Source organism: Cyrtonyx montezumae, unplaced genomic scaffold, assembly GCF_038088225.1.
Source record: "Cyrtonyx montezumae isolate F1298 unplaced genomic scaffold, pur_monq_1.0 scaffold_15, whole genome shotgun sequence".
NCBI classification, from domain to species: domain Eukaryota; kingdom Metazoa; phylum Chordata; class Aves; order Galliformes; family Odontophoridae; genus Cyrtonyx; species Cyrtonyx montezumae.
Genome location: NW_027071881.1, coordinates 6,730,373 through 6,744,716, shown reverse-complemented (window position 1 = coordinate 6,744,716; position 14,344 = coordinate 6,730,373). Strand labels below are relative to the sequence as shown.

Below are 14,344 nucleotides of genomic sequence, written 5' to 3'. Positions count from 1 at the left end.
AGAGCCCAGGCCAGCTGCTCCCACGCTGCAGCCCTGTGCCTTTCTGGGTGTCACCGCCCGCCTGGCATCCGCTGTCTGCAGCCAGGCAGCCCACGCACTGCTATTTCTGGGTTCTTGCACAAGAGGCTGCTCTGGCCACAGACACGCGGCCCTGGGGTGCTGGAGACAGGCAGGGAGGGGAAAGAGAGGGAGTGGAGAACACCCAGCCTAAAGCAGGGTGAGAAGGGCTGGGGGAGCCCCAGCAGCATCACGGGGGGCTGCGGAGGAAAAGGAAGAGGTGATGGTTGGCAAGTCGGGAAGAAAGTGCCCGCTCAGAGCACAAAGGTCTCCGTCTGCCAGAGCTCTGCACCATCCCAAAGATCGCAGCTGTGGCTCAGCACAGGGCAGACACGCTCAGCCCCAGGCCAGGCTCTGCTGAAACACATCCAAGGGAACCGAGAGGCGTCGCTGCTGCTCATCTACATATGCAAATCCTCCTGCTTAGCAAACTGATAAAGAGAGGAGGGATGGAAAAGCCAAGCCTATTTTAAGATGTATTTTAGAGGCAAGGAGGGGAAATCTGAATGCACCCCAACGGCAGCACTGTGTGCTGCAGCTGCTGCTCCTGTGGACACTGACACAAGGTCCGCAGGAGGAACACGGAGATGCTGAGAGCTGGGGGTAAAAGCACCGTTTTCTTGGACAGATGCACATTTTAGCCCCTGGCTAACCTGGCTCCCTATTCTGACCCAAGGGAACACATCCCCCACAAGCAGAGGAAAGGGAAAAAGAGTTTTCCTGCAGTTGAGGGAGGGGGAATGTCACCAGCAAAGACCTCACTGCACAGAAGTGTCTTTCCAGCCAAAAAGAAAAAGAAAAAGAAAAGAAAAGAAAAACAGATTTCACGGCCCTGGTAGGACTTACAATGCAAATGTATTCAGGCCCCGCAGGGCACTTCTTTACTGTTTTCATTAATGGTGCCAACCTGCCCCAGTGTCACCTCCCCAGACCCCCCCCATCCCCAGGCAGCTTGGTGCTTGGAGAAGTCCCGCGTCCCACACCTCCCAGCACACTGCTGGGCCCCACAGCAGATGGGGACGGTTCAAAGGTCCCAGGCAGGGCTCACACACACGCACGATGTGGTTTTGTTCCCTCCCAAGCAGTTAAAATTAAACACTGCCACTCTGCGTGTCCTTCCCAGACCAGAAGAGGAACTTGCAGTGCACTCAAAAGCCAAACAAACGCTTTTCCAACAGCGGAAAATGCCACAAAGTCAAAATTAAAAAATAAAGAGGACGCAGATGTCACGGCCAGGCCGACAGCGGCCACCCACACACCTCCAGCTTCAGCACCGGCCCGAAGCCCCTCCTTGCTGCAAAGGCCAGGGAGGGGAAAACGGATGTACAGAGAAGCAGCCAAGTGACAGCAAAACATTTCACTTTCCTTCACCTCCTGCACTTCACGAGCTGTGACGGACAGAGATGCACGGAGACAAACCTCGGACTGTGTACTTTTTCCTGTTCTCCTTTTTGTTGAGGCTTTTGGGATCATACAAGAGAGGGCTGAGGTATCAGCAGGGTGCAGAGCTGAGCCTCAGCTGTGCTGCTGTGCTCTCTATCCCTGTGCCATGGGGACCCCATTGCTGCCCCCAGGACCCGTTCACATTTCCCAAGGTCACAGCAAGCACGGGGTGGCTGCTCTCATGGAAAAGACCACGAGATGAGATTCCAGCTAATGGAGGGATGGAGGTTTCACTCACAGCATCCTGCTGTGCTGTACCTGACACCAAACATTCTGCCCATTCCTGCTCCCGACCCCACACCTCATCCCGCTGGGCTGCAGTGTGTCTTCAAGAGGAGTTCAGGCAGCAAAGCAGACTTCTTCATAAACTTCCCAGCAATGAAACCAAGCAGGGAGGTGTTCTGTCTCTGACTGCAACCCAAACACGGCACAGAGCATCCCCCCGAGGTGCATCTTCTAGGTCCCCATCACAGGGACAGGTGACGGGCAGATGAAGGGAACGCCAGCCCTTTGCACACTTCCTTTCAGCCATCTGCTCACTGACACTCCAATTGGGTCGGTCCTGAGAGAGCTGGCACAGGCGTTATCTCCAACGCCAGCATCATGTATCTGGCTGTCACATGCCCTCCTCTCAAGCAATAGCTGCAGACAGAGGCATCTTGCAGATAGCCTCGCTTTAAATCAGATTAATCACAAGCTACTTAACGGAAACCACTGTGTTTCCCATGGTAATTCCCATAAAGACAATACCCAGCGCTGCTGTGTTACGTTACCGTGAGCTCAGCTGCCTACAGAAGGAGAGCCCAAATTTCATGACAATACCACAGGACCCCAAACCAGGCAGCACGCATCAGGCTACCAACCACACCACAGCCCAGCTGGCAAGCAGCACTGCAACCAGGAATTGGTTGAGCTTGAATTGAACACAGCTGAGCGATAAAGAGAAGGGAGAAGAAAAGGCAGGAACAATAAATGAGAGGCACGTAACTAGAAAGGGGGATCCAGTCATCAGCCACACGCTGCTTTTTGTATGCTCAGACTCTGCTGTAAAATGTCAGCACACACTGAGTCCCTTATAAAGCACAACAAAGCTGTGCTGATGCCAAGAGATCGCATGGGACATGCTGGGAAGAGCCCACCACTGTCATCATCACCCACGCGGCCCCCAGCTCTGGGAGCCAATTGTTTGGGGTCACTTTGTTTGGGGCAGGGAACGACTGAGCAAGAGCAAAACTAATGCAAGCCAGTTGCAGAGTCACTGACATAAGTGCCATCCCCTGGCTGTCAGGACCGTGTTCAAATCGGGATGAAAGCACACAGGATGATGCAATAACAACTTCCAGGCCACTGGAAGTAGGACAACATGACAGTGCTGCCTGGTTGCACCCTCAGCGCCACGAAGCATGCAGCAGCTTGCAAAATAATGTGTCCTCAGGACGCCCGGACACCTCACATGTCTGCCTTAGTGGCTCCAGGACTTCACTCCAGGGGCGTCCCCGTGAGCTAAGTCACACTTGAAGGAAGTGGCTTTTGTGCAGCATCCCAGCCCTGGAGTTGGCTGCTGTGCTGGTGGCATCTCACCAAGAAGTGGCTGCGTGGGATCAGGCCAAGGACGGGGCCTTGGCACAGGATGCCCTTGAGAGCAGGACAGTACAGGGCCGGCGGTGACATTAATGATGGCACAAGGGCACGGGGCGCTCCCACTCATAGGAGAGAGAGACTTAGATCCGCTGCCGTGCAGCAGCACGGGGTGCACAACCACGTGCAGGGATGGCACAAGGAGGGGTGACACGGGCACGATGTCCTCAGCTCTGTCACGGTCACGGCATGTGAGGGTGGCCCGGGGGGACAGCACGGGACACCCCCCGACCACGCAACGGGGACAGCCCGGTGACGAGCTGGCGCGGGGGTCACGGGGCAATACCACCCCTCTGCCGTACCGGGGGGGGGGGCCCGCTGCCAGACAGCGACCCGGAGGGCCGTGCCCCCCCTCCACCCACCTGCCGAGGACGCGTCCTCCGCGCCGGAGCTGCCGTCGCTGCCTCCCTCCGGGGAACTGCCGCGGGGGGCGGCGGGGGGCGGGCGGCGGCGCGGCAGAGCCGGGGGGCGCGGGGGGGCTCGGGCCAGGGCCGCCTCCAGGTACAGCACCTTGAAGCGCTCCTCGGCCAGAGCCCGCTGCAGGCGCCGCAGGTGCCGGCGGCATCGCTCCAGCTCCCGCTCCATGGCCCGCACCGAGCCCAGCTCCATGCGGGGCGCCGGTTCCCCCGGGAATTCCTCCTGCCAATGTCGGGCAAAGTCCTCCCGAGCCGCCGCCGCCGCCTCCTCGCCCGTTGCCATCCCCGGGCTTCCCCGCCGCCTTCCTCCTCCTCCTCCTCCTCCTCCTCCTTCTCCTCCTCCTCCTCAACCTCCGCCTTCCGCCCCCCACCACAGCCGCGGGCCCTGACGTCGGCACCCGCCGGCCCCTCCGGCCCGCCCCCGGCCGCTCCGCCTCGGCACAGCCCCGACGGGGCGGGAGCTGCGCTGCCCCCTCCCCCCGGCACCGCCCGGCCCGGTACAGCGCGGATCTCTGCGGCGTCCACTCCGGAAAAAGAGGAGGAAGCCGCCTCCAGACTAAAAGACCCCCCCTGTGGTAGCGGTGCTGGCGTAGCACTCCTGTACCAGCAGGCCTTCCTGCTCAGGGTGCACCCCGGGGTCTCCCCAGGTGCTCCTGACTCGTGTTAGGAGGATGCTGAAGGTGGTCGTGTGCCCGCAGCTGGTCCGAGTCCTTCCTGGTGGGGGTCCACCTTGTGTGCCAGGAAGATGCTGAGGGTGCTGAGATGAGGCAGTGCCTGCTGCCAGCAGCATCAGAGCAACGAACCAAGCGGCACAAACCATCCCACGCACTGTAAGGAAGCAGCAGGGAGCGAGCCTCCGTGACAATGAGTAGCTCTCGTGCCACGGAGCTGTCCTCTGCTGAGCTCATGTGCTGGGCCCACGGCCATCAGCATCCCCAGGCTGGTGGTGCTCTGACGATGACACCTGGCACGGTAACAATCTGATGGTGACACCTGGCTTGGTGCGCAGTGCTTTGCTCCCCACGCCCCGCACAGGAATGGCGTTTCTTCCACGGGAGGGAGGTGTGGGTGACTCAGGGTGGTGATTCACAGCCCTTGTCCCTTGTTGCCACCTGGCTGTGACCCAGCAGGAAGAAAGCACCCTATTCGTTTACGCACGATCCCAGGAAGTGTTGCAACAGCCACCTCCTCCATCCCCGGAGTGGCTGCTCCTGTCCCCACGGTGGCTGCTCCCGTGTCACCCAGCCGGGCTCCGGGGCTCCTCCTGGCACACCCTCCCCTTGAGGACAGTCGGGCAGAGACTCGCAAAACACACCCCTGGGCTGTGGGGTCAGAAGTGACTCTAGTGCCCAGCGGTGCCCTGTCCCAAGCTGGAGAGATGGCCCATCCCAGGTGCTGTGCCCCTGTACAGAAGCAGGAGGAGGAGGGGGTGCCATGAGCGACTGATTTATGTGTGGCGACAGATAATTACAGCTCTTCCATCACCTGCCAGGCAGACGGCCCAGCAGAGCTTTACACCACATTTCTGGCTGCCCATCCCAACCCATAAATCTCCCCAGTGCAAAGCGATAAATCAGGGGGGGCTGGGGGAGCAGCCCCAGGCAGGTGTCCCTCCCCACCTGCCCACCCAGTAATGGGCACATAGATAGGAAATGTCCAGGATGAGGTGGGGACACCCGGAGGGCTGTGCTAATTACAGGCAGCAGGTGGCATCCGATGAGCCGTGATTTATGGTCCGGTCCTTTGAGAGCTGGGGCTGGGTCCCTGCGGGGCCGGGGCCAGCAAAGCTCCATGGCCATTCCCGGGGCTCTGGGTGGGATGAGGGTACCATAGGGACCAGGGGCACATCTCTGTGCTCAGCCCTGTGTCAGCTTTATGTGCATGGCCCAACCTTCTGCACCAACAAAGCATCTTCACGGCATCGCAGAGTGGCGTTTCCCAAGTGTCAGGCATTAAATCACCCCAAAAAGCTTCTTGCTCTCGAGCCAGCCTTGCTGCTTGCAGGGGCTGTGGGACCAGAAGGCCACTGGGAGAACAAGAGGGTCACGGTGAGCACAGGTGGGTGCTCAGAGCTATTCGCAAGCTTCATTTCCCTTTGAAGTCCTGCTGCCTCATCCTCCCCGCTCCCCGAGGCCCTGGCTCCTGATTTATGGGGTTCCTGAAGCAGAGGCACCTAAATTAGCTCCCACTTCAAAGAGCCAAGAGAGGAGAAGGGCAATAGACAAATAGCCCCGCTAATTGTGGCCATTGATCAACCCCACTGCGGGATGATCAGATAAGAAGGGATGGATAAAGGGGACCATGTTCTCCCAGGGCTCAGCTTCTGCACCAGTAGCCCCAACAATTTGTCACGATGACTCTCCGGGGCCATTTTTCAAAACATCGTTACCTGTGTGCAGGAGGGCATTTAGCAGCTGCTCCCTAATGAAACGATGGGCAAAGGGGCAGGGAATGCAACTGCGGGGGACCCGGCCCTCCTGATGTCCTCCATCCCATGGCTGGGAGACCCATTGGGAACAAGGAGATTTAGGAAACAAGGAGATTAGAGGTATGAGAAGGTTTGGGGCACAAGGAACATCATCTTCTCCACCAACAAAAGCGAGGCAGGCCCAGCAGTGCTCCCAGCACCAGGAGGCAGGCAGCGTTTTGGCTCCTTTGCCACCTGCCCAGTGATATGGCACTGAGGGACGAGGTTAGTGGGCATGGTGGGGGTGGGCTAGGGCTGGACTTGGGGATCTGAGAGGTCTCTAAATGGGAGCATTCTCTGGGCAGGGCGGCACCTGAGGGGCTGGGATGGAGCCACGTGACGGCGGTGGGGTTTTTAGGGCTGGCTGCCTGACCCCAGAGCAGTGTGTGGGAGGCAGGACCACAACAGCACCTCGCCCCATCCTGCCCACCACAGCCATGTCCCGGGCAGCTGCAGCACGGCTGGGAGAGCCCGACAGCTCAGAAGAGGAGTTGGAGCAGGGGGCAGCACCCCGAGCATGCTACAGACAGGAGATGCGGGTTCCTAAGGGGAGGGATGCAACAGCCTGCCTGGGGGACACCGAGGAGATGAAGGTGAGGAAGAGGAGCAGGCCAGCACGCTCCAAGGCCAGGAGGATGGCAGCCAACGTGAGAGAGCGCAAGAGGATCCTGGACTACAACCAAGCCTTCAACGCCCTGCGGCTGGCCCTCAAGCACGACCTCGGAGGCAAGAGGCTCTCCAAAATCGCCACCCTCCGCAGAGCCATCCACCGCATCGCCGCTCTGTCCCTGTCCTTGCACTGCTGGCCCTGCTCCCACTCCGAGTGCCGCAGGCAAAGCGTGCGGGACGGCCGCCCCGTGCCCCCCAGTGCTCCGGGGTACGGCCGCTATCCCCCTGAGAGCCAGCTCCAGCACTATGAGAGCCCACAAGAGGATCGCCCCGCAGCCAGCCCTGTGTTTTACCCTGTCTGGAGCCAGCAGAAGCACGCGAGCAAGCTGCAAACCCTCCCGCTCGCACCGCTCCCCTGGCAGCTGGGGGGGTTCCAGAGCTCCGGTTACCAGTGCCTCCCCATTCACTGAGGCACGGGGCAGGGAGGGCGAGGTGGTGCTGGGAAGGTAACAAAGCAGGGAGTGGGATGGGACTGTGCGTGGGAGCGGTGGGACGTGGAGCTCGGCTGTGGTGCCAAGAGCCCAGCGAAGCCTGGAAACTCCGAGCTGGGGGACGTGGAGGAGGTTGCTTTCCGCTCGAGGAAGGACCAGCTCTGCAGTTTCTTATCTTGTGTGAGGTTTCCCTGCTGTAAATTGTGACAATTATTTATTCTCTTTCGCTTGCTTTGTGAGAAAACACGACTTAAAAACCTGGCGTCGGGGCACTGCTGTTCATGTGGACAGATGGTGCGTGTGGATCACGCTAAAGCCCCTGGCTCTGCTTCCAGCTGATGAATTAGGGGAGCAGGGGCTGGGAAAGGTTAACTCGGTTGTACTTTTAATGCTAAGCCCATTGGTGCACGTATTGGTGCCCAGGCAGATTTGCAAACCCGGTCCAGGAGGGGAGAGAGACAGATGTCTGCCCTTGGAAAGCTCATGCTTCCTTCTGGTGACTGCAAAGTGGCTCTCTGGGATGGTCTGGTACCGAGCTCCTGGCTGGGGAGGGGGGCTCAGCCCTCAGCTCCTCATGTGCCAGTCCTCCTCAGTCCCAGAGTGGGGTGGGGGAGCTGGGAGATGAGCCTGGCAGAGGAAAGCCCGTAGCAGCCAGGAGAGAGAGCTCTCTGCTCAGCAAAGGATCCTCCTCCAAGCACTGCCGGTGTGAGACATCTTGGCTTTCATCTCCAGCGGATGTTCCCCTTTCCAGGAGGGCTGCAGCCATGGCTGCTGGAGGAATCCCGTGTCTCCCATCAGCTATGGGGCGAGGCTCTGCCTGTGCCGGCGCTCATGCACCGCGGGGTGAGCTCGGGAGCACCAGGACCCAGAGACGTGAAAAGCAAACCAAACCCACACCCACCCTAGCGCTAACCCCTCTACACCACATTTCTATTTCCAGTTTTTACCCCACGTTCTGGTGCTAAAGCAAAACGGATGGAAATAGACGCTCGCAGAGGCGGGAGCAGGGGAAAGGCAAAACCCTCGAGACCATCGAGGCTCTCAGCTTCACGGTTACAAAAAGCAGATCCCTTTTCCCACCGGAGGCTGCGGGGTGGGGAGGTGCTGGGGGGGAAGGACCAGGGGACAGCGGGCTCTTTGAGTCCCCGCGGAGCTACAGCGGGAGCTGAGCGTGCCCGCAGGTGGCACTCCGCGCCCGGGCATCCCCCGGCAAAGCGGGGAGGGAGAAAGAGAGGAGGGGGAAAGCGAGGAGGGAGAATTTCGGTGGCAAAGAGCCGCCGTTGGAAGGCGGCTCGGTGGGCTGCCACCATCCTCCCTCCCTCCCTCCCCTCGCAGCTCGTCCCCGCTCCCAGGAGAGCTGTGATTTCTCCAGGACGCGCTCTCAGCCCTGCAGGTCCTGCACCCGCCGCGTGTGCGCGGGGGGCTCCGCGGGGCGGATCGGAGCGGCGCAGGGGAAGGAGGGGGGAGCTGCGGGTGGGAGGATCCCACGGGGGATTCCCCTCCCGCCTCAGCCCTCCGCATCCCGGCGAGCATCCATCCCCTCCTCGGGAGGGACCGGGCCAACCCGGGGGCGGTCGCACTGCCCCGCGGGCAGATCCCGGTTGGCCCCTCCTCCGGCACGGCCTCCCGCGGGGCGCCGAGCCCCGAGCGCAGAGCGGCGGCGGCGGGGCGAGCTCCGTGCCCGCTCCGCCGGGCCATGGCGAGCGGCGACGCCGCGCCCGCGGGCTCGGGCTCCGGCTCGGGGACGGGGCTGCCCAGCCGCCTCCAGGAGACCGAGAAGCTGCTGGCGGCCACCGAGGGCCGGGAGGGCCTCCGGGGCTCCAAATCCTTCACGGCCGCGCTGGCCGGCGAGGCGGAGCGCAACGGGCACGGGCTCTCCTACAAGTCGGTGTCGGTCGGGCATCTGGAGGCGGCCCCGCTGTCGCCGTCCCGGCTCAGCCTGGGCAGAGCATCCTCCACCGCCACCAGCACGGCGGCTCCCGACCAGGGCCGCCCGCGGGACTACCTGGTGCTCGCCATCTTCTCCTGCTTCTGCCCCGTTTGGCCCATCAACGTGGTGGCCCTCGTCTTCTCCATCATGGTGAGTGCGGCCCCGACGGGCGGCCCCGGGCTGCGGCGCTGTCCGCGGTGCTGCGGCGGCTCCGGGCGGGGAGAAGCCGGGCGGGGCTCGGAGCTCGGGGCTCAGACATCAGTTTTTGGGGCTCGAGGCTCGGATCTCGGGGCTCAGAGCTCGGATCTCGGGATGTGCTGCTGCTCCCGTACCCTGGACTGGGGCTCTGTGGGACAGCTCACGGAGTGGGGCAGCCCGGGCTGTGGGATTCGGGATTTAGGACGTGCGATGTGGGATTTGGGACGAACAACGTGGGATTTGGCGATCTGGGATTTGGAATTTGGAGCGTGTGGTTTGGAATTTGGGAGGTGGGTTCATTCAGGATGCGGAATACGGAATGCGGTTTGCCCCCATTGCATGCCCCTTCCTCTCCCCGTAGCCATGGGCAGTCCCCAGCTGGGATAAAGCAGCGAGGCATGGACGAGGGCTCTCCCTCTCTCCACCCCTTAACTGCCCAACCCAACCCTGCAGCAGCGGGGGGACCCGGGCAGGGGGCTCACTCCCGCTCTCAGGCGCTTCAAAGGGAGGGAGGCTGCACCTGCAGCTCCCACGGTTGTCCCGAAAAAGCAATTTTCTCCATTAAATATCCCCCACACCCCAGCAAACGCACCGACATCAGAGCAAGGGAGAAGAAAGGCAGCCGCCTCCCACTTGTCTCAGCAGAGCCTCGCGAGCACGGCCACCCCCTTCCCCTGCTGCTGCGCAGCCCCCGGCCACCCTCCCCACCATGCATTTGCAAATCTCGCCTTTGAAAGCGCTGAGGGAAAGCCATCCCCTGCTCTCCACCCCAAAATACAGAGGCGTCATTCCCCCCGCGGCACACAACCAGGGGTGTGCAGCCGCCCTCAAAGCCGCGTGGCACCCGGGCATCCCCCCCATGCTGGGGGGCGGGCGGCCTCCCCACACGGTGCTGAATTCCCTTTGGCTCTGCAATTGTGTTTTTCTCTTTCCTAAGTCGATGCTTTTGGGGTTTGTTTGTTTGGTGTTGGTTTTTTTTGTTTTGTTTTGGTTTTTGGTTTTTTTGCACATGAAAGCTTTGCTGGGCAATAAGCAGCAAGCAGAGAGGGAAGCAAATGAATGCTTTGTGGAGTTCGTGTCTCATAAATCTTTTATTTATTTATTTAATTTCCAAACGATGCTCTCAGATCCCCACCCTGGGGTGGGGAAAGAAATGAGCTCCAGCCCTCAGGCTTTTCCTGCTCCCAACCCAAGCAACCTGGGAGCTCCACTGCTGCTCCAGGGGTGCATCTGCTTGGAGAGGAGTGAGAGCCTCATGGGAGTGCAGAGCTCACCCAACAGCACCCAACACCAGGAGCAGATCAGGGGGAGCAAAACAGAAAGTGAGAACCCACACTGAGTAAAACTGAGCGCCCCAAATCCGTTCTGCTGCTACAGAGCGGTGTGGGAGAAGCCAAACGGTGTGTTCTTCATGTAAATGGTGCATTCATCTATCTCAGTCTGGCGGTGATTTATACCTCCCTTGGAATGTTTTCTTCAACCAAATGCAAGTGTCAAGGATTAATGACTGATTCTGAGTAACGGGCAGCACTCAGCTGAGCACATCCAAAGCCAGTTCATAAATGGAGAGAGGCTGCGACCATTCGTCTTTCTGTCCCTGGCTCTGGCACATGGAAGTCACTGTCCTCGTTTGCAGTGAGACCACTCGGGCTGTGCTGATGGCTCTCCTGAGCCGTGCCACTCCCCTGGCTCCGTGGGTCCCCCCCAGCCCCAGCTCTGTGCTGGGCCATGACACCGAGCCCCTTGGCACCATGCGGGGGCTCCTCTGCATCTCGATTAATAAAGAAAATGTTCATGATTTTATGGAGAAAGAGAATCCCGGGGTGGCTGAGAGGGAGCAGCTCGAATCAAGCCGTTGCAATGAATGCTGTATGTGCAGTACTGAACGCTCGCTGAACGCCGCGCCGGTGCTGATGTAATTTTCAGAATTGTTCAGGATAAACGATCACGAAACACTTCCAGAAGCGGTGGTGATAAATATGTCGAATTTGTTAGCCCATATATTTTCCTTGGAAGACAGCTAGAGCCGCAAATATGTTTTCACCGCAATCTAACCCACACCCTGCAAAAACATTGCACTTGGTTTCAAACATCTGAGCCTATCAAAATCCCAAATGCTGGGAGCTGACAGCGAGCAGCTCGGGGACACTGCCAATCCCCGCACGGCTGCGTCCTCCCCTGTCCCCCTGCACCATCCCATGGGGCTTAATTTCCCCCCCTCCTGCTCTACAAGGCAAACCATCTCTCAGCTGCATACTGCTGGTTGTTGGGGTTGTCTGCCAGGTGTGCTGTAGGGAACGAGGTCTTGAGCTCAGCACCAGTGCAGTGGTTTGGCCACGTGATGCCACATGGCTGTATACGGGGCGATGCAAGCTGAAGGCAGTGTAGGTAATGGAGCTGTGTGGAGCTGGAGCTGTGCTGGCTCTCCCAGCTGCTCACTGTCTTTTGTTTTCGATACAAGAAAGCACACACATGGTACAGTGCATCTGAGATGCACGGTTTTGGAAAGTACAGTTGTTCAATACTTTCCATCCTTAATTCTCTATTCTTTTTCATCTGCATTGCTTCTCACCCCTACACCTTTCCCCCACTCCAAACCATTCCAAACAGCTCCAACAGAGAACATTACCAATGGGCCTTACAGCTCCTTATCCTATTTCCCTCCCTCACAAACCTCAGTTGGTCCCACTAAAGGTTCCAGCTCTAGCTCTCAGGGCACCCTCCATCCCCTATGGATCCCAGACCACCAGTGGCTGCCTTCCCCATCCCAGTCCCCAATTAATGAATTTCTTTAGGGACCAAAGTCCCAAATTCCAGTGTGGGTTTTTTTCTCCATAAAAGCTCCAGGGAGGGGTGGTTGTTTCTGGGCAGTGCCTCCCATCCCAGCCCAGGGACATCTCACCCAAAGGCAGACGTGAACCCATTTATCACCACCCTACCCTTGGGGAGCAGGGGACAATCAATTGGCCGAGGTGCAGTGCACACCCCTTGGTGGCACAGCAGTCTCTCTCAGGATCCTCTCTCTGTGCTTCCCCCCAGTCACGGAACAGTGGGCAGCAGGGGGACGCGGACGGAGCCCGGCGCCTGGGCCGCATGGCACGCCTGCTCAGCATCGTCTCCATCGTGCTGGGGACCATCATCATTGTGCTCTACATCTCGCTCAGCGTCCGAGGTAACATCTCCTTCTTGTTTCCCCAGCTCAAGCAGGGACCTCTCCTCTTTTCTCCTGTCCACGGGGCTCCTTGGGCACTTTATGGGACACCCCTACCCATAGGACGCATCATTCCCACCCAGCACTGAGCACCATTACGCTGGGCTGATGTGTCCACCACCACAGCATGCATGCAGTACACCCCAGAGAGGGGTTGCTTGCTGCAGGACTAGGACCACATGGTGAGGTCCTCCTGTACCATCCCATATAAGATTCCCATATATATTTTGGCTGTAACTCAGGGACTTACCTTAGTGAGGCTGAGGTGGGTTTGTGCAATGGGGTAAAAGCAAAGGGACTGAGGTCACAAGTCAGCCTGCACAGGAGTGCCATCCCTGAGTGCATGGGGACCTTCCCGACCTCAAATCCTCCTGCTCAGAGCACCTGGGGACACGGCAACATCACGAATGCATCAAGGCCACCTCTGCTGGACGCCGCCCTAAAACCCTCTTTTTCTTTTACAGTTTCTTAGGAGACGTAGCACGCAAACACCTCAAAGAGGAGGAAGACAGCGCTCCTTTTGGGGTTTTTTACTTTCAGCCTTGCAACAAAAACTTGTGACAGCAGAGTGGGACCAGAGGAGCGTGCGTGGCTGCTCCACCGCCTTCTGGGGACGAGCGGGGATGGGCGCACGGCGAGGGGACGAGGGACAAGAACCAGCCCTGAGCAGACAGAAGGGGAAATCCACTACCTCATTCCCCTCCAACGGGGCGGGGAGACCACGCTGGAGGATGGACAGGAGGAGGAGGGAGATTCCAGAGCAAAGCTTGCTTGAAGGAAAACCTAGGGACGGACCACGGCGTTTTGAGGAAATCCTCCTAAGGGTTTTGGCACTGTCGTTTCAGGGGGGGGGTTGTTGATTTTTAAATCATCGAATTCTCTGTCTCTGCAAAAACAAACAAACAAACAAACAAAGTCCCACCCAAAAAAAAAGCTCAAACTGCCACCGGGAGCTGAGCGCTGTCCCACGCACGAGGAGGACGAGCTGCAGGAGCTCAGAGACGCGTTGGGCGCTTTTGTATTTTTGATGAAAAAACAAAACCAACCAAACCATCGACGACAACAACAAAGAGGCAGTGACCATTTGCATGCGTTTGGGAATGTTCTCCACATCTGCTCATCCATCCGTGCCCCTCCATCGCTCGCTGTGGATGCCGGGGCCGGCGGAGCAGGGCGCTGCTGCATGGGAGCGCGGCGGTCACGGGAAGGATCACACTTTCTCTGTGCAACCACACGTGTCCTTCTCCGTGCACCCGAAGTGAGGTTGATGCTGGAGGCACTGAGGCACAGAGCCCTCCTGCCTGCTGGGTCGTGCCTGTCACACAAGAGCTGCAGCAAGATCCGGCCCCACGACCGTGCTCACCTCCCCTCACCCCTTTGGGCTCCAACTGAGGAGGACCTTCAGAGGGATGGAGGAGTTCAGGGTCGTGCTCTTCTCATCTCCTGCACCTTGGACACCTCCAGCACCATGGGAGTGTGCTGGGCTTGGGTCCATGAGTATTATTCTTATTTTTTAACGTTTTGTATTTAACAATATGTAAAGAACGCTGACTTTTTGCTCCCCCTGACCCCCCCAAGCCCCCCTGCTCCCAGCCAAGTCTTCCACGCCACGCAGCCCCACCCGACATCCCTGTTCCCACCATGGGCTGACACTGGTGTTGGCACTTCTTTTGGCCTTGCAGACCGTGCAAGGTTCCTGTTGCTGTACGTTTGCAGATGGCTCCTGGCTGCTCCCGTTGGCTCTGCGTTGGCTGAGCCTTCCTTTTAGCAAAACCACACTGGCACAATTCCAAATTACACACGTGTTGGGGGGGGTGGGAGGAGGGCTGCACCCACTGCCTGCCCTAGGGTACCCTACCTGTAAGACCCCCAGACCAAACCCAA

General features: G+C 59.1%; 3 protein-coding genes across 3 annotated transcripts in view; 2 read left to right on the top strand and 1 right to left on the bottom strand.

Annotated features, from left to right (window-relative positions):
- Window positions 1-3,599, bottom strand: part of ABR (ABR activator of RhoGEF and GTPase) — a 28,789-nt gene extending 25,190 nt beyond the window's left edge. The window contains exon 1 of the mRNA XM_065731956.1: window positions 3,501-3,599. The gene's annotated coding sequence lies outside the window, so the exon portion shown is untranslated. The remainder of the gene's footprint in view (window positions 1-3,500) is intronic.
- Window positions 3,600-6,458: 2,859 nt separating this feature from the next.
- On the top strand, window positions 6,459-7,100 carry BHLHA9 (basic helix-loop-helix family member a9). Its single transcript, XM_065732197.1, has one exon. The coding sequence runs from the start codon at window positions 6,459-6,461 to the stop codon at window positions 7,098-7,100; it is 642 nt and encodes a 213-aa protein (XP_065588269.1).
- A 1,644-nt stretch (window positions 7,101-8,744) lies between these two features.
- TRARG1 (trafficking regulator of GLUT4 (SLC2A4) 1) lies at window positions 8,745-13,156 on the top strand. Its single transcript, XM_065731938.1, has 3 exons — window positions 8,745-9,201; window positions 12,289-12,421; window positions 12,925-13,156. Exons 1-3 carry the CDS (start codon window positions 8,818-8,820, stop codon window positions 12,930-12,932), a joined length of 525 nt encoding a protein of 174 aa, XP_065588010.1. The 5' UTR covers window positions 8,745-8,817; the 3' UTR covers window positions 12,933-13,156.
- The last annotated feature ends 1,188 nt before the right edge of the window (window positions 13,157-14,344 follow it).

Coding starts and splice junctions, on each gene's coding strand:
- BHLHA9 (XM_065732197.1), top strand. CDS start 6,459: ATGTCCCGGGCAGCTGCAGCACGGCTGGGAGAGCCCGACAGCTCAGAA.
- TRARG1 (XM_065731938.1), top strand. CDS start 8,818: ATGGCGAGCGGCGACGCCGCGCCCGCGGGCTCGGGCTCCGGCTCGGGG. Junction 9,202..12,288: donor CCCTCGTCTTCTCCATCATG/GTGAGTGCGGCC, acceptor GCTTCCCCCCAG/TCACGGAACAGTGGGCAGCA.